The 18,242-nt window shown below is 52.1% G+C and overlaps 2 protein-coding genes across 7 annotated transcripts; one reads left to right on the top strand and one right to left on the bottom strand.

Annotated features, from left to right (window-relative positions):
- The first annotated feature begins 6 nt into the window (after positions 1-6).
- Positions 7-11,353, top strand: MINDY1 (MINDY lysine 48 deubiquitinase 1). 2 transcript variants are annotated; one of them, XR_012501281.1, is made up of 11 exons: positions 7-404; positions 3,315-4,129; positions 4,492-4,549; positions 4,965-5,029; positions 5,440-5,598; positions 5,927-6,029; positions 6,389-6,531; positions 7,340-7,531; positions 7,864-8,019; positions 8,317-8,484; positions 10,834-11,353. XR_012501281.1 is itself a non-coding variant. In XM_074349391.1 (10 exons), exons 2-10 carry the CDS (start codon positions 3,677-3,679, stop codon positions 8,395-8,397), a joined length of 1,410 nt encoding a protein of 469 aa, XP_074205492.1. In that variant the 5' UTR covers positions 7-404; positions 3,315-3,676; the 3' UTR covers positions 8,398-8,858. The 2 variants fall into 2 exon arrangements, 1 of the variants encoding a protein (XP_074205492.1); XM_074349391.1 differs by lacking the exon at positions 10,834-11,353 and having other exon boundaries at positions 8,317-8,858.
- ANXA9 (annexin A9) lies at positions 9,418-18,216 on the bottom strand. 5 transcript variants are annotated; one of them, XM_074349400.1, is made up of 14 exons: positions 17,450-18,216; positions 17,217-17,296; positions 16,431-17,096; positions 16,129-16,225; positions 15,487-15,581; positions 15,165-15,278; positions 14,851-14,941; positions 13,764-13,843; positions 13,518-13,577; positions 12,958-13,042; positions 12,741-12,836; positions 12,597-12,655; positions 10,030-10,152; positions 9,418-9,805 (listed from the first exon to the last, which is right to left on the bottom strand). In XM_074349400.1, the coding sequence occupies exons 3-14, from the start codon at positions 16,503-16,505 to the stop codon at positions 9,743-9,745; spliced, it is 1,038 nt and encodes a 345-aa protein (XP_074205501.1). In that variant the 5' UTR covers positions 16,506-17,096; positions 17,217-17,296; positions 17,450-18,216; the 3' UTR covers positions 9,418-9,742. The 5 variants fall into 5 exon arrangements, with proteins under 5 accessions (XP_074205501.1, XP_074205502.1, XP_045375139.1 ...); XM_074349401.1 differs by having other exon boundaries at positions 17,217-17,293; XM_045519183.2 differs by lacking the exon at positions 17,450-18,216 and having other exon boundaries at positions 16,431-16,516; positions 16,983-17,096; positions 17,217-17,378.
- Between the last annotated feature and the right edge of the window lie 26 nt (positions 18,217-18,242).

The raw sequence follows: 18,242 nt of genomic DNA, 5'->3' as shown, positions 1-18,242 counted from the left end.
GACTGATTTTTCTTTGTCCCGATGGGAAAAAGAGAGAGAGAGAGAAAGAAGAAAAAAGAAAAACCACAAACTTCCTTTGAAAACCAGCTTATGGACAGGGCCTGGAGCGCACGCCCTAGACTCGGCGACTCAGAAATCCTGAAGACATTCTGAGCCACCGGGTAGCACCTGGCAGCACCCCTGCCCGCCTCCACCTTCCTCCAGTGCCCGGGTCATGGGCGTGAGTCCGGAAGTGGCCACGATCCAGCCAGGACCGCCGCTCATAAACCCGTATAAGCTCTGGTGTTGACAGCTGGGAGGCAGCTGCGACTGTGGCGGCGCCCCTCACTGTACCCTCCTCCCCCATCGTATGGCCAGAGTTGAACCCTCCTTCTAAGTCCTGGAACAGCACCCACTTCTTTAAGGTAAAAACTGTTTTAACCATTTCCTTCACCTCTTCTCCTAACCCCCAGTTCTCCCCTTCCTCTCCAGCTCTGGGGTGGTGACACGGACTTGTCCTTCCACCTTGGGTCTCTACAAGTCTGGACTTCGAGGGGAACTAAGGCAGGAGGAAAATGTAAAGGAGGTGCTGCTTGGTCCCTACATTTCCTCTTTTTAATGACACCTTCCCCCTCTCCCTTGCTGGCCAGTAGACAGCAGACTTGGGTCTGACTGAGAAGGAGATTAAGGTGGGACAGCAAAGCACTTGAGGGGAGAGTAAAGTTCCTGGGGAGAAGGGCCGGGAGGGGACGTCTCATTAAAGCTACATACCTGTTTTATACGCTTCTTCCAACTTCTGGCGATTTACTGCCACTGGCTGGGGAGGGGGCCGGGGCTGTTTTAACCCCCTCACTCATCCCCAGAGGATAATTCCAGCCGGAGAGAAAATGTAGAACTTGAGTTAAGAAAAGAGGAAAAGAATGAAATCCTGATTTGTTTGACTAGGACACTCCCTTCACCCTCCCCTGCTCTGATCCTCCATGCACCCCCATCTGGTGAGCGCCTTTTAGAGGGGGAGCCCTCCACCGCGCCTCCTGCCCCTCTCCTGAAGCCTTAGCCCCTTAGCTTTGCCCAGTGTCTGAGGCCCAGCTCTCTCCTGTGTCCAGCCTCTCTTGGCTCAGCCCTCCAGCCAGCTAGCTGCCCAGCCCCCACTTAATTACTGATCATTTCTGGCATTGACAGAAAAGATAAGAAATAAGCCCTGCTTTTCTCTAAGCTTTTAAAAAATTTTCCCAGGTGCTGGTTTCTGCTTCTGAAGCTCATTCTTTTTTATTTTTTCATTTTTATTTTTTGGTAGGGGGAGGCAATTAGGTTTATTTTTATTTATTTATTCATTTAATGGCGGTACTGGGGATTGAACCCAGAACCTCGTGCACGCTAAGCAAGCACACTACTGAGCTATATCCTCCCACCCCAGGCTCATTCTAAGTGTAATTTGGGAAGGGAGGGGAAAAAGGAGAGAGAGAAAAAAAAAAAACCTGTAAGGCCTACAGGCAATTTTTGCTGCTTTGATTCTGTTTCTTTCTTTCTTTCTTTCTTTTCTTTTTGAAATTAACACTAATTCTAAATTAACAACATGTAAATGAGATGCAGCTAGCATAAATTATATTTGAATCAGGAGGATGATCGATTTGAGTGACTAGGCTTATTTCGGTGGCTTCTGTGTTTCTCAACTTCATCCACAGGCTTTACCTAGCCCTAAATTCCTGCTGGATTGCAAGAGGACGCATAGTCTCAGGTTAAGAGGAAGCGAGAGAAATGATTTCTAACAAGTTTCATTTCTCCCCTTTTCTCACCCTGAGTAAGGGGGAGAGGGGAGCAAGGTGGAGAGGGGAGCAAGGAGGTTGCAGGGAGATGTTTTTCAGGGGGGTTTGTGGCTTTATATCTTTAACAGCCCATGGTGTTAATAAAATGTCTATCTACGCTTAGTGCTGACAGAGAGCAGGTTAAACAGGTCCAGTGTTGACATCTTAAATGACCTAGGTAGGAATACACAGGAAGAACATACACACAGGTAGATGAACAAAGATGCTGGGCCAACTGACGTCCTTCAAAGTCAAATGACCCCCACTCCTGGGCTCTCAGGTGTCTGCCTGCCCTCTGTCAACAGATAAAGTACATTCTTTACTGGGCCTGTTTCCCCTAGCAAACTAATAACCCTAGGTAATGCCTAATCTCGCAACAGCTCAGGCCAGCTTGCTTCAGTCCACCTTATCAGAGTCATAAACCCCACAGCCTTTCGCAGACCCTAAACCTCTTACCTCACCTACAATCAATCAGACTTGGCTGCAAGCCGATCAGGCATCCTGCCACCCGACCTTATAAAACCCCCCAACAGCCGGCCCTCGGGGCTCAGCAGGCACCTCTCATCTGTGTGGCCCACTGTGGTCTATGGCAGTGTTCCCTAATAAACTCCTTTCCACTCCCATACTTAATCTCTGGTAGATTCCTTTACCAACCCACGTGTCACTGGCTTACCTACTGACTGGCCACAACAGTAGAGGGAGCACTTTTTTACATAAATCAATAATCAGGGTGGAGGAGGGTATAGCTCAGTGGTAGAGCGCATGCTTAGCATGCACAAGGTCCTGGGTTCAATCCCCAGTACCTCCATTAAAATAAATAAATAAACAAACCTAATTACCTCCTCCCTCAAAAAAGTTTTTTTTTTTTTTAATCAGCATTTTCATATTTCATGTAGTGGGCAAGAGGGTATCTCTGGGTTGGGTAGTTTTTGGAGCAAAGAGGAACTGAGGAGAAGTTGCTATCCCAGCTCCAGCTGTCTAAGGAAGCTTCCTGGAAGAGTTTGGGGCGGGGATGGTTTTGGTGCCTCTAATCTGAAGTTACTTATCGGAACCAATCTATGATTCAGATCCCCAGGGCGCACACTTCCCCTCTCTAGCCTACAGGAAGCCCCTCCTAGGATCTTTCTGTTGTGGTTTGGGATTGTGTAAAATTCAGTGGAGTTCTTGGTGGAGAAAGACTGCTTTCTCACTGGTATTTCTCCTCTAGGGTCATAATATTGGCTCTCTGCAGTTTCATTCTTCACCCCAAACGCTCTATGGGTGTTCATCGTTTTGCCCTTGGGGTGAGGCAGAGAGAAGGTAGCCCTAAAGGTACAAGCCCTGAACAGCCAAGGGGTGGGGCTAGGCTAGGACAGAGGAATGACTCTTGTCCTGGCTGCGGTGGGCCAACCACAGGATGAGCTAAAGAGCGTGCTCTTAGTAACCATTAGTTTAGTTGTAACATTTCTTCCTCCATCTCTTTTCCTTCTTTCTCCTTTTGCTCTTCCTTTCTCTCTGCCTTTCCTCCTTTCCTTGTCCTTACTCTTTCAGGGAAGCTGACTCCACCCAGTGTCTTCACTCCCGCTGGAACCATCCCTCCCGAGCCTGGAAGCCCTGCACGTGCGCTGGTCCCACCTGGTCACGGCAAGTTAGGGGTGAAAGAGCTCAGCCCGGGCCCTTTCTGTTTACCCGAGAGCTGTACTGCCCAGAGCCCAGAGGGACTGAACAGACACTAGCCACGCCTTCCACGCTACACCGGTTTTCCAAGACTTTTCTGGGTCTAGTTGCTTTCCGGCCTGATGACTTCCTTCTTATTGGATCATTCTCTCTTTCACATATCGAGCCTGGATTAGGTCAGTCCCTGAGGACAGTAAAGCCCGCTGGGACCCCTCAGCTGCCCCCCCCCACTGACCATGGAAGACCATCAGCCTGAGCATCCAGCCTCTACTAAAGACAGCACTGCAGACGCAGTCAGCCCAGAGAACCACGAGGTCCCGTCAGAAGCAGAGGAGCACCCTCAGGACAGGGATGCCAAAGATGCTGATGGGGCAGCTGGAGAACGGGAGCTGGCCGAGCAAAGTTCGCCGCTGGCCCAGGGCCAGGATAACCTCAAGCCCCTCTCACCTGACGCTAGCTCAAGCCAACCGGGGCCAGCTCAGGGGACGCAGCCCGAGGCAGAGACGGTGGGGGCCTGCTCCAGGCCGCAGGAGCTCCCCCAGTCCCCCAGAGCCCGACAGCCTGAGCTAGACTTCTACTGTGTAAAGTGGATCCCCTGGAAGGGAGAACGGACACCCATCATCACCCAGAGCGCTAACGGCCCGTGCCCTCTCCTCGCCATCATGAACATCCTCCTTCTTCAGTGGAAGGTGAGAGAGAATTTGGAAGGGGGGCTCAGAAAATGTTGCTCATTCTGATTTTCTCAAACCTGTCAAAACTTTCCAGATTATCCTTCCTACTCTTCCAGCTTGAACAAATGAGATAAGATATTCGTAAAAACAAAACAATTATCTGTCCTGCTCCTGTGTCTTCTACTCTCTAGCAAATGGGAATGCCTTGCAGTATCTCACATTCAGTCCTTTGTTCCAGTTGCCAAGGCCTTTTCCCCACCCCCACCCCCCACTGCTGGACAGCCCCCCTCCCCCACCCCTGCCTTTCTGAGGTTTCCTCCTTCAGTGCTGCGTGAAGGAAAGCACACGCCTGGCTGACTTTGATCACTCCTTGCCCCCAGGTGAAGCTGCCACCTCAGAAGGAAGTGATCACATCAGATGAGCTCATGGCCCATCTTGGTGAGTGACTGGGCCTTGAAGAGGACTTACCCAAAAGGTTCCAGTGCTATCCACTCAGCCAGAAATCCAGAATATTGAGGGAACCCCCCCGTTCGGGGCTCTTTTGTGTCAGGGAAGGTAAAGGTCTACGGGGCTTCTCTGCAGGGCTGGGAGATGAAAAGCAAAAGTGAAGGTGTCAGGAGTCCTGAGTCGTAACCCCAGTTCTGCCCTTGGCTTTCACGTGTGACCTTGGGTGGGCCCTTCACCTTTGTGAGCCTGTTTCTTCCTCAGAGAAATGAAAGGTCTGTGTTAGATTCTAAGGCCCTTTGTAGCTCTGAAAATCTGTGGTTCTGTGACATCCCTGCTCTCCAGGAGAAGAGGAAGCAGCTTTTGGGACAATTGGTGGGGTAAGTTGATAAGGATTCCTGTCTTGCAGGAGACTGCCTTCTGTCCATCAAACCCCAGGAGAAGTCAGAGGGACTTCAGCTTAATTTCCAGCAGGTGAGGTGAAAGGTCTGTGGACGTAGTGGTTGTAGGTTTATAAGGGGACAGGCGGGCTGTTAGAGAGGCCTTTCTGACGCTTCTCGAGAGGGTTCCTTGAACTGTGATTTCTTTCTGCAGGAGGGGGAGGGTGTACCTCTGTCCTAGACAGTATGTCTATTTACATAAAATAAAGAAGGGTTGATGCAAGGGAGGAATGAAGTGGCTCGTGAGGGAACCGGGGAAGAAAAGCAACAAGGTTAGACTTCTTTTCTGGAGGTGAGAGTGGCATGGGGTGGGGGGCAGAGAGGCTAGAATAGCCATCATTTTCTTTTTTCCCAGCTTTATTGCCATATAATTGACATATAACACTGTGTAAGCTTAAGATGTACGACGTGTTGATTTGCTCTATCCATCGTTTTCTATCCCAGAATGTGGACGATGCAATGACAGTGCTGCCTAAGCTGGCCACAGGGCTGGATGTCAATGTGCGGTTCACAGGCGTCTCTGATTTTGAGTACACACCCGAGTGCAGTATCTTTGACCTACTAGGCATACCTCTGTACCATGGCTGGCTTGTTGATCCACAGGTGAGAGTGAGAGAGCCCAAATGAGACTCTTAACCAGCTCAAGTTGAGAAAGAAACAAAATTTTATGGGCTGGGGGTGAGGGAGGCAGGGAGTAGATTGCCTTGGGAGGGGATTAAGGTTTAAAAGGTGGGTCCACTGCAGAATTCCTTTAATTTTCACCTTTTTTTGTGGGAGAAACATTCAAATGCAAGCAAACCACAGGCAAATAGGTCAGTTCTTTTCGGCGTCGAAAGTTTCAGGAAGCTTTGGTCATAGGGTTGCAGTGCCTGTGGACTTGGTTCATTTCCTTCCTAAAAAAGATCTCACCACCACCCCACTGCCCCTGCAGAGTCCTGAGGCTGTGAGCGCAGTTGGGAAACTGAGCTACAACCAGCTGGTGGAGAAGATCATCACCTGCAAACACTCCAGCGACACCAGCCTGGTGACAGAAGGTGCCATCCCTCCCTTCTCTTCTGTGGGTCTTCGGTGGAGGGAATGATGGCCCCTTCGGTTTAGCGTTTACTGTCTCCCCCACCACTTCACACTGGAATGGAAGCTCCATGAGAGTGAGTTTAGGGGGTTGCCTGCTTAGTTCATCGTTTTATCACCCAGTCCCTCACACGGTGCCTGGCGGCAAAATAGCTGCTCAGTTAGCATCTGCTGAATGAATGAGTACAGGCTTCAGGGAAGGGATCTCACAAAGTGGAACTGACCCCTTGCGCTTTGGTGGGGGCTCTCTGGATGGTCCTTCCTACTGTGGACTTTGGATTTTAAGCCCCCCCCCTTCCCCCTTCTTGTGCCCTGCTGCCAGGCCTGATTGCAGAGCAGTTCCTGGAGACCACGGCCGCACAGCTGACCTACCATGGTCTGTGTGAGCTGACGGCGGCTGCCAAGGAGGGCGAACTTAGCGTCTTTTTCCGGAACAACCACTTTAGCACAATGACTAAGCACAAGGTGATGAGGGTTTGGAGGCGTGGGGGTTGCAGGGCTGTCATTCCCTCCTGCCTTCTTCTTCCGGGTCAGTGTTTCCATCAGGATAGGGTAGATTAAGCTGTGGTGACAAATGACCCCTAAAATCTCTGTGGTTTACCACACGAAGATTTGTTTTTCACTCATGTTGCCTGTCTACTGCCGACTGGCTGCAGCTCTGTCCCACATCATCACTCTGGGACCCAGGCTGACAAGACAGCCATTATCTGCAATAGAGGAGTTGAAAGAGACAGAGGGACACCAGGCCCTTGCTTTTAGGGCTTCTGCCCGGAAATGACACACATCAGTCCTGCTAACCCCTCCCTGGCCAGAGTGAGCCCTGAGGAGTCAGCCTGCTGTCAATGGGACAGGAAAGGAAAAATCCTCTCCCAGGAAGTGGCAGTGGAGTTTTTGAACAATACTGCAGTTTTCCAAAGTTAGAAATTGTCTGAGCTCTTGAGCTGAGTAGAAGGATTTACCCTCATAGCCATCAGGTGAGCCCAGAGGACCAGGGGAGGTAGGGTAGGCAGCAGCGTCTTGGGTGGGACCCAGCCCCGAGGACTCCATGCTTGGCCACAGTGACCGCCGTCCACACACCCAGGTGGCCGTGCCCTCAGACAGCCCTGCCTTCTTCCCACAGCCACACATTTTTATAAAAGATCCACTTTGCTCACATATTCCAGTTGGCACGCCGATTGATTCAAATAGTTTCTGAGCATCTCAGATGATTTCTGGCCATCAGCTGCCTCCGTGTCATCTGTCTGACCAATTAACTTTGTCCTCTTCTTTGCAGAGTCACTTATACCTACTGGTCACTGACCAGGGCTTTCTACAGGAGGAGCAGGTGGTGTGGGAGAGCCTGCACAACGTGGACGGAGACAGCTGCTTTTGTGACTCTGACTTCCACCTGAGTCATTCCCTGGGCAAGGGGCCTGGCGCAGAAAGTGCGAGCGGCTCCCCAGAGAAGCAGCGGCAGGTGGACCAGGTGCGTGGGGCCTCTGGGAAGGGTGCAGAGGGCACATTTGCCTCAGAGAGCTCTTTGCCACAGGCCAGCTGCCTGCATCTTATCATCTAGAGGCTGTAACATATGACACACTCGGCCTTCTCCTCTCTGTTACCTTTGGAACGTCTCTGCACTTGGTGTGTATTCTCTGACACCACAGGTAATACACTTGGCTGTGAGTTTTGCTCTGGAGGAGAAGGAGCTAGGGAATTTGAAGGAAGAGAAACGGCTGGTTTGGAAACCTAAACCTAGCCTGGGTATCCCCCTGCCCAGCCAGTGCCTCCACCGACTCTTGTCCTTTCCCCTCCCTCCAGGACTACCTGATCGCCTTGTCCCTGCAGCAGCAGCAGCAGCCGCAGGGCACGTTAGGTCTTAGTGACTTGGAACTGGCCCAGCAGCTTCAGCAAGAGGAGTACCAACAGCACCAAGCGGTCCAGCCCGCACCGGCACGGGCCCCGTCGCCGCCGCAGGTGAGCCTGCTGCGCCCTGCCCTCAGCGCTGCCCCTCCAGCGTTCCCGCATCTCCCGTGAGCTGCGCCTGCTTCGCCTGGTCCAGACACTTATTCCTGCCAACGTCCCCGCAGAGTGTTCCTCAGGGCAGGGGCCCTTCTCCTGTCTGTCCCTCTCCCCTGGGTCCCTCTCCCCTGGGCCCCTTCCTGTCTTTCTCCCTGCACTGCCCTTCCCAATCCTGACCCTGCTTCCACCTAGAATCTCTGTCCGTGTGCTCTTCCATGGTTGAGGGATGACCAGTTGTTAAATCTGATCCAGGGGCGAGGAGCCACATCTGGACGCCCAGCCGCCGAGCGTCGGCAAAGACCGAAGCAAGAGTCCGACTGTGTCCTCCTGTAGCGCCGTCAGCGCCAGGCTGCCTAGCCTCTACGTCCGGAGGCTGGGGCTCTGTGGCTTGCTCCCCCAGCTCAACTTGAGATATTCAGGGTAACTTATTTATGGACTGTTGGGGATCAAAGCAGGCAGTAAATGCCAAGGTCAGACTTGTGACGTCCTTGCCCTCAAGTGCTGCCCCCTCCTCCTCCCAGCCCTCCAGGGCAACAGTGGGGTTGATGGGGTGAGGATTTCTGATTCCCAACTCCCTTTCCCCAGAATAGTCACATTAATACACAGACTCAGGCTCCAGGGTGAGGTCCTTGTCTGGAATGCATCTTCCTTACTACCTACCCCTGACTGGCGGAGTCCTCCTGGCCATCCTGCAGGCCCCTCCGTATCCATTTGTTTCAGGGTTTGGTTTCGGTTTCTATAGCCACTATTTGTAATGCCTTCCTAGGGGTTTGGAAATAAAACTTCTTTCCGGAGAGCTGTTGTTTGCCTTACCCTGCAGCTATGGGGTTACGTATTTGACCCAATTGAGGAATGCAAAAGGCAGGGTAGGGGAGAGTAGAGGCCTGAGGGTTGGCCTGTCATTTTTAATAGGGCCAGCAGGGGGAGCCAAAGCCTGCATTTTCCTTTTTTGTTTTGTTTTTGTTTCTGTTTTTAATAGGTCTTCTTTGAGAAATAGTACTTTAATTTGGGAGGTGGGTTTCCAGGTCCTTGCTTTGGACAGATGAATTTCGGGTTATTCTCCCTGCTAACCCCAGTCTTCCCAGGCAGGTGATGGGTAGATTGGTCCTCTGCCTACGTCTCCCGTCATACAGATGGTCTTTTGCTACCTCTAACCATTTCTGACCTCGTTCTGGTTCCTCAGTTATTTTGCCTGAAATTTCCTGAGGAAGAGAGAATAATGGGGGTGAGGGGAGACATCGAGGTGGGGGTGGTTGTTGATAATGGCACATCAAAGGCACCTCCAATTTCAGGGCCTCCTCCCAGCCCATGTCCTGTTCCACCCAAACTTCAATCAGGGAACACAAACAACAGTGAAGTTTGCCAAAAGAATTCAGGTATCAGTGAGATGTTCTGGCCAGAGTACGGGAGGGATGGGTAGAGCAGAAACCATCAGAGAGAGCCCATTACTCCACACCCAGGATAGAGCGAGGGGACCCAGGGGCAGACAGCACTTTGAAATGAGGGAAATTAAGGGATTTAAAAGAACCTTGAGTTCCAGCCTCAACAAGAAGCTGGAGCATGTGATGCTCAGTGAGGGGTTATCTTATTTGGAGGCCCAGGTGGTCTCTTGCAGGCTCAGCCAGACATGGGAATCTCAGATCCTTGAACGTCATGTGGGGATGGGGGCAGAGAGGTCTCAGAGGTCTTCAGCCCTGCACAGGGCCAGTAGGGCTGACCGGCAATCCCCTTTCACTGCATCCTGTGGACAAGAAAGTCAAAGTGTTAGAAAGACCCACCAGCACCACGGCTCGGGTATCGTCCCCTCCCCCATGCTGATCCAGAGCTTGTTTGGTGCCTGGAGTCCAGCACTAAATTAACCAAAGACTCCTGAGTTCTCCAGGGCATGAATATGCTCAGCTGTGCGCAGGTGCAGGTAAGGGGTGAAGCTCTGAGGCTCCAGGGTAAGAACCAGCCAAGTCTCACCTGGAGGGAAGAGTAGAGGGACTTCCCAAATTTCTTTTTGAACTCGGCTCTAATACTCAGAAGATCAGTCTCACTTCGAGAAATAAGGATGCGCATCAGGTCTTGGTAATTGGGCTCAGTTTCCTGATAGAGGGAAAAACAGAATGGGGAGGTCGTGGTAGTAACATTCTCACAGAGTGGGGACTGGGCTGCACGGTGAATTATTCTAGGGAGGGCTGGTGAGGCGAGAGTCAAGGAAAAAGAGAAGTGCACGTTGTCTAGGGACAAAGTTATCTTTGTCCTTTCTCATGGAGGATGATGTGGCAGGAAGGACCAGTTGCTGTGGGGGCAGCTGGAATAATTCTCATTCCTTCCAGGCCTTTCCTGGCCCTCCCACTAGCTTAGAACCTCACTTGAAAGCAGGTACTGATGGGAGGTTAGAGGAGACTTGCTTCCTAAAGACTTCCAGCATGAAAGCCAGGAAGACTGCTTTTTAACTTCCAAGTTAGTGAATGTCCTAGGAAAGAAGAGGGTCAAGTGACTTCTCGTTCTGATACACCGGTTTCTCCGGGTTGGACCCCTGACATTCAGCATAACTTATACCTGCACCAGGCCTCCTGCCTTTTGGTTAAAGATGGTAACGGAGGGTTCAGTTTGGAAATAATAGAGGTATAGGACATCATCAAGCCATGAGCTATAATTGATTATAATAAACAATGTTCTCATGAGAGATTTCTAAATAAAATATTTTGTTTGCAGAAATCCTCTTTGTGTCATTAGCTGGGTACTGGTGCTGTCACTATTTCCTAATATCCTCTTTTTCAGAGTTTCCTCAGTCACTTGACTCAAGAGACCCTTCCCAGAGCTGCCTGAAACCCACACTTACGGCATCCCCACAGACCATAAACCCCCATGAAGAAGCAAAAGAGAGTGATGAAGTGAAAACAGGATGCTGTATTTTATTTGGACTCATTACCTAATTGTCAGTGGGCCTGATGGCTACTGTATTTTAAATTGCCTGTCTCATCGGTTTTTTTTGTGATACAGATTGCTGAGTGCTCCCCAGTACCCGTTCTTCTCTTCTTCCAACTCTTGTTACTCCCCGGTTGTAGAACTGGGGCAAGAGTCACTTATTAACCGAGTATCCCCAGGGGTGCACAGGCACTCTCCGCACAAACCTACATCAAATATAATTCCAGTCCTGTTACTTGAGCACGTACTTGGCATCTCACACTGCCCTCACATCTTTACAATGAACATTCCCTTTATGGTTCAATTTGGTCTGACTTTATCCTGAATCAGCCGTCACTAAATGTTCATTTTTCTAAATAAATATTTATCACAACCTATGTTTTCACCTATCTCTCATAAAATCATAATATGGAAGTGTCTTGATCGAGTTTTCCTTTTTAAAAATTATTTTTCAGAAAAACAGGTCTATATTGTTTTTTGACCCCTACTTCTAAGATAAACCTGGTATTTATATCCAAGAGTCTGAGTCCTGTAAGCCAAATACATTATAATCATTTACTGCTGGAATACAAGTTTGTTTTTCTGACAGGAATTTAGATACCCACAACTTTTCAAATGAATCTTAGCATTCACTTATAACAGTACAGGCTTTATTGGATAAGTACAATAATCTACTGTCAAAATGGAAATCTCTGGATGGTAACGTAAGTGCTTCTATGTACTGTCTTGAATAGCTGTCAATAAGGCATGGTGGTTTCCCCACCAGTATACAGAAAGCCATTCCATCTGCCAAAATGATAACTACTTTTATGTCCTTAAATTTTGGGGTGAGCTTTTTATTTATAGGTTTTGGGGGACAGTTGTACTAATAGGAGACCTAGCTCAATGAGCGGAATGACTGGATTCTGTTTATAAAATTATTCAAACCAAGATCACCCATTTGTTTGGATAATACACAGCAAAGTCTGCCCAGTGTGGAGAGAGGTGGACCTGGAGCACTGAGGACATGGCTTATGGTGTAGACCAACACCTACGGTATAGACCAGGCCCGGGGCAGTGAAATGTTCCATAGGACCATTATGTGTGTTTTAGGGAGGCTATATGATTTAATAGCTATGTGGCCTTGGGCAAGGTACTTAACCTCTCTGTACTTCAGTTTTTTCATCTAAAAATCAAGGATGGAGTGTGGATATGAGGATTCACTGAAACGTGTAGTGGGCTCAGCATAGGCCCTGGCACACAGTGACCCCCTGAGAAACGGTGACTCTCTCGTCCTCCTTTCTAGCTAACCATCATCCATCATTATTTTGGCAACACCTGAAACAGGACAAGGCACTGTCATACAGAACAAATTCATATCTATATTTGGCCACGCAGACATTAATTTGGTCAAAATTTTGACTGAAGTGCCCTTGGGGTCAGCTAACTCAGCTCTAACCAGAGCGCACCCCCTACTCTTGACAAGACAGTTTGTAAACCTGAAAAAGACAGCTGCTCATGTTTACAAAGTAATGTGAGATTGCTACGTGAGCAGCAGTGTGAAACCTCCTCGGTCTTGCCCAGGAGGGGTCTCCTCCCAATTTCTGTTCCAAAGGGGAAAGGGGTCTCCCTCTCACCTGGAGCGCTTGCTGAAGTTTATCAGCAAAGTACAGCGGTGTGTTCCGGATCACGGAGGCTGGAAGCAAAGAGGGCGAGATGGAGGGAGGGAGCTCCCATTCCGTGAGAGATGCCTACCCCCCAGGTCCTGAGCAGGCCCTTACCTAGGCTGAGCAGAGCCACCTGGGCAGCTCCGTGGAGACGGTCCCGGACAGTCTTCTCAAACCCATGCCCCGTGTACCGCTGGTACTGGTCCAGCACTGTGGTGCACGTGGGAAGGAGTTAGAAAGATAAAGGAAGGGGCGGGGTTCACTACCACTGAGCAAGACAGCCCTTCCTCAGCCAAAAGCAAGCTGGGAAGGCAGGAAGGCTCATGCATACCTCGGATGAGGTGTTCAGGATTTCGCTGGGTGAAGACAAGGACCCACGTGCTCTCGGTGCTGCGTCCTGCAGGCCACATTAGCGCCTGGGAGGGCAGAGCAGATCAGGTTCACTGGTTAGGGCCTGGGGTGGCCATGGTTATGGGGTTCCCAGAACCCATCAAGGCAGAAAAGTTTATTTTAACCTGTAAATTAGCTGTATTTATTTGTCTATTTATGATTTTATTTTTTAAAGGACAGAGCTGTGAGAGGACTCTGCCCTCACAGCTTCATTCCCCAGTTTGGGAAAATCCTGGCACTCAAGGAAGTCAATAATCCCCAAGGGAGGGTCCACCCAAATGCCCATGAAAGGAGAATCTGCGAGTTCTGGAGTCAGAGGCTAGCTGAGAGAAAAGCCTTCAGTCGTGACACTACCCGATGCCCCATGCCCCACTCATGTCACTGAGGACTCCTACCCCCAGGCAAGGACCGTTTTGCAGGACAAGTGGGTACACGGGTCACTGGCTCTGGGGGATGGTGTCTCGTGTGCATGGCTGTGCAAACTCCCCAGCACCTGCTCACCTGGACGTCCTGTTCGGTCAGGTTATAGTCAGTGACCCCTGAGTAGCTCTCCCGGCCCCCCTAGGATGAGAAGTTCTCTCAGGAAGGCTCTTTGAGGGGCAGCTCTTTATCTCCAGGTCTACAAACCGAACCCTGGTCGCCCCCAAAGCCCTTTCCCGTTCACTATACCATGCAATGCTCCCCACTCTAGCCCACCTCCTTCCCCGGTGGGGTAACTCCTGTCCCCCACAGGCCAGTCCTCCGCACCTTGGCCAGGGCCAGGAGCAGATCCTGAAAGAAGCCACTGGTCTTAGATTTGATGTCCTCCTTGGCCTCCACCTGGAAATCTGGAGTGAGGGCAGGAGTTCTCTGAATCCTCCTGATTTTTCCCAATGAGGACAACTTCAGGGCCTGCCAAATGCCTGTGCTCTTTCAATCCTGCCATTCCCTGTTTGATGGTTCCTAGTTCCCAGGATGTAAGGCAGAAGCACCCCTGTGGTCACCCCGAAAACATCCCTAAGCTGCGAGTAATCCATGTGCTGCGGGATCACGCACTGTGGAGTGGCCTCATCTCCAGGTGCTGACCTGCTGGAGGCAGGAGGCAGGAGGCATCTGTTATTCGAGTGGTGGTCAGACAGTGAAGACAGGATAGGGAAACCCGTATTCTGAGTCAGGATGGCCAGAGCCTGGCCCCCCCTCCTGGGAGGCAAGGAAGAGTAATGTGGCAGGTGGAAAGTGAAGAAGGGAAAGAGAGGGAAAGAGAGAAAAGGAAGGGAAAAGAGAAAAACAGGAGCCAGAAGGGAGAGAGGTAGGAGAAAGGTGAAGAAGACTGGCTGAGACTGGACATCAAAGGAAACCTGGGGAAAGCAAGACCAAGAGGGGGTGTGTCAGGCTGAGGATGAGAAGAAGCTGGTTACCAGTCAGCAGGTGAGGCAAGAGGCAGCCAAGCAGGGCCAGCAGCCAGGGGTCTGAGAGCTGACACCTGTGACTTAGAGAGCAGGCCCCACCTTTGCCCCTGGCTGCCGCAAGGCTCCACTCAGCTGGGATGTGCTGTGATGGCAGAATCAGCAAGGGGCTGGGAAGATGACATGGGTGCCCTTGGGACTGTCACAGGGCTCAACATTATCATTACCTTGGAGTCCGCCCTGGAGCCCCGGACTAAGATGGGTAATCATTGCTTCTCTTTCTTTAATGATGACATCTGACTCTCTCCCTGGCAGAGGGGTGGGTGGAGGAGAGACCCCAAGGGAACAGAACCAGACAGGCTCCCAGAGGGCCTGCAGGGAGTGCAGGAGAGGAGAGACCTGTCCTGCAGATCCCACTCCAGTTCTTTGAGCCCCCTCCCCGCTCTTACTGTGCTTGTAGACTGCCAGGCACTCTTTTAGCTGGGGCGGGGTTCGGGTGGCAAGAATTTCCACGGCCACATCCTCAGGAGAACCTGAGTCCTACAAGAAATTGGCAGGGGGGCACTCTGAGACTGGGCCATGCCACTAGAACAGCAGAGAGCAGACGCTGACTATTCTTCCTACAGGTCAGCACAGGCTGTTTAAAGGGGGCTTCTGCCATGTCCGCTCCTCTGGAGCGGGCAAAGGCAAGGCAGTCAACCCTCTCCTTCCCTCAACCATGTCCTCGCGCCCAGGCACCCTGGTAACCCTCTTCTCCTGGTACCTTCAAGGCTGTCCTCAATTCCCAGGCATCGAAATGGGCTGCAGGCTGCAGCAGAGCCACCACAATCCTCTCAGGGTTGCCGGAGAGTGCAGCCTGCAGGGACTTCAGCAGATCCTACAAGAAATGGTCCCCATGGCAGAGGAACAGGTCCCAGATGTGTGGGAAGGTTTGGGGATATTTGATGGATTTCATCTCAGGCCTGAGCACCAGGCTTCCCCCTGCTCCACCAGGGTTAGCCAGGGAGCAGGGGCTGGCCTCCGCTGCTACTGCTGTGGTCCAAGGCTTCCAGTCCACTGCTCTGGGGCTGCCAGAGTGGTCTCACCTGCTGGGTGCGTTCCTGGAAAGCTCGAGAGATGAGCTGCCTTTGCTCTCTGCTCCGGTTGGTGAGCACGTCCACGATGGCACTGTGGTCCACACCTGAACCAAGAGGAGTGCTGGGCTGTGAGCTGGGCACAGCCCACGTAGGGTCTTCACAGGGTCAGGATCCCTTATTCCATGGAGCTGAAGCCCCCAGAAGAGGCAATGATAAGTTCTAGGAAAGGCTGTGTCACCCACACTTCCATTTGCTCTCAGAGAAGATGCAAATAAGATGCCAAGATGGCATCAAGTCTGACTCAAATTTAGGTAAAGGTGGCCTAGGGTGGTGGGAGAAGTGGCTTTTTGGGATCACAGTCTTGAATCAGAGTCCCAGCTCTGCCACCACGAGCTGTGTGATCTTGCGCAAGCCTCATTAGCTCCCTGAGCCCCAGTTTCCTCATCTGTAAAATGGAAATAGTAAGTCTTGCCTCACAGAGGCGTTGTGAGAACGGGGACGACATACCTACCGTGGTACTTGACATACAGGAATTAAGGCATTCCACAAACATCTACTGAGTATCGCCAGCTCCTCATTCCTGGCTCCTTCTGGGTCTACAGACAGGCTTTGAAAAGGCAGATTCCCAAGTGCAGAGGGAAAGGGGCTCACCTCGGCCTGCAATGGCCCTCAGCAGCCTCTGCACATCCTTGTCCACACTGAAGCTCAGGAAGGTCCTGAGGGTGCCCAGGGTGCCCCAAGCTGCAGTCTGTAAAAGCAAGGTGGGAGGCGGGTACCAGTTGTCTGCCCACACCCCTCCCCCAGTGTCCCAGCCAGGTCTTCGGCATAGCCTCAGGGCAGGCTCTTGCTTTCCTGTTCCCTGGCCCTTCCACTGTCCCTGGGTAGCTATAATAATTAAAACAACAACAACAACAACAACAACAAAAGATTCCTACAATCCCAGTAGCCCCTACCTTGTTGGCAAGGCCGAGGTGGCTAAGGATCTCCTGAGTCAGGGATGGTCCCGTCTTCTGGCTGCTCACAGACATGATGTGACTGGCTGCCCCGGAGGGAGGGGAACAGAAGCCAACTCAAGGCACCGTCCCAGCCCCTCTGGGCCTCTCTATGACCCCCAGGCCTCCCTTTGCCCATTCCTTTCCCTTGTTGCAGAAAAAGGAACAACCTGCTTGGCAGGTTTGGGAGCCCAAGTGGAGGGTAAGGGGGGAGCCCCCACCTTCCCCACCGCTCACCCTCCTTCAGGAATCAAGGTTTGACCAGGGATCTGCTAAAACCAGCACCATACAAACCCCCCCTGACTCTAGGGCTGGTCACAAGTTTCCCCAGGCCTTGGTCTGAGGTGGATGATCCCCTTCTGAGGTCTGCGTCCCTTCCGCCCGTGGCCTGGCTGGGTGATCCTGGGGCAGTGTGGGGACGTGAGGCGAGGTGGCAGGATTAAGTACGTGGGTGGGAGCACCTGCAGTCCAGCTACAAGTAAGCCCCTGCCACCCGCCTGCAGAGCTGTCTACCGCTGTCTGTAGACACCTCGGAGCACCCTCCGAGGCTCCCGGCTGGGAGCTTTAGGTCAGCAGGTGCACTCTCTTAGCTGATGTGCGTAAGTGTTCTTGTGGGTACACGGGTGCCTAGAGAAGGGAGCAGGCACTCATGTTAGAAAAGAAAAACTCCTTTCTCCCTCCCCCAAGTGATCAACAAGTAACCCCCACCCCATCCCCTCCGCATGAGAGCCCAGGTCCAGTGCTCACCCAGAACTGCTGGGGGTGAAGAGGGTGCCGTCGAAGCCTGGCAGTGTGCCTTGTGTGGACACCAGCTCCTGCGTGGCCTGCTGCAGGAGAGGGTGTGTGTGCAGCTCAAGCTGAACCGCCAGTCAGATGACCCCGCCAGCAGACCAGCCCAGCTGTTGTCTCCAGCTCTGGCCCCTCCCAAATGTGGGAGAGGACCAGGCTGTACTGGGTCCCACAGGCAAACACCTCCCTACCTACTGAGCTTCTCTCCTCCCAGGAAATGGGCCTCAACCCACGCAAGGGAACTCCGCCGGCCTCTCAGCAGCTCGGCCCGGACACTGGAGGCTTTGTGCATTGCTTTCTCTGTGGGGCCAGGTGGACCACAGAAGCCCGGTCTCTCAGTCCAGCTTCTGACCTGGCACTGCCTCTGACTCTAGCTCCCTAGGGGGCAGGTCACACAGGCTCCAGGGTGATTTCAAGGCTGATAGAAAAAAACCTGTTGGGGCGCATACCAGCAGGGCACCCCAGCCTGTACCCCGGAGGGGGTCCTGGCCCAGGAACTCCCTCGACTATTGCTTTTTTAGAGTGGGAGTGGGTGGCAAAGAGTGGTAGGGTGGGGAGGGTGATACCTTTGGGGAAGGAAGGGCACAGGTATTCCGGAGGCGGGAGCTGATCTGCAGCCAAGAGAGAAAAATGCAAGGGTGTTCCCTGCAGACAGAAGCGCCACGCTCCCCAAAGGCAGCAACAGGGAGGTGAAGGAGGCTCCCTGGGTCCCTGTGTCTCGGACTCCTGCTGCTGCCTTTTGGCTGCTAGTGCTGTTTTAGCTGCGGGTGATGCAAACCCAGCAGCTGGGCTGGAGGCTGTCAGTGCAGAGAACAGTAGGTGAAGAGTCTTGGGGAACCTCGAGGGGCCCCTGAGGAGGTGGTTATTCAGACCTCACAGCCAGCTCCCTAGGGCCTGGGAGCGGTCTCCTTCCCGTCTCCCTAGACAGGTCGGGTGGGGGCTGGGCAGAGGCCAGAGAGTGGTCTGCTCTCCTCTACCACGCTC

Source organism: Camelus bactrianus, chromosome 21 (assembly GCF_048773025.1).
Source record: "Camelus bactrianus isolate YW-2024 breed Bactrian camel chromosome 21, ASM4877302v1, whole genome shotgun sequence".
In the NCBI taxonomy this organism is placed as follows: Eukaryota; Metazoa; Chordata; class Mammalia; order Artiodactyla; family Camelidae; genus Camelus; species Camelus bactrianus.
Note: the sequence above shows the minus strand (reverse complement) of the source record. Positions and strands in the feature narration are given on the sequence as shown.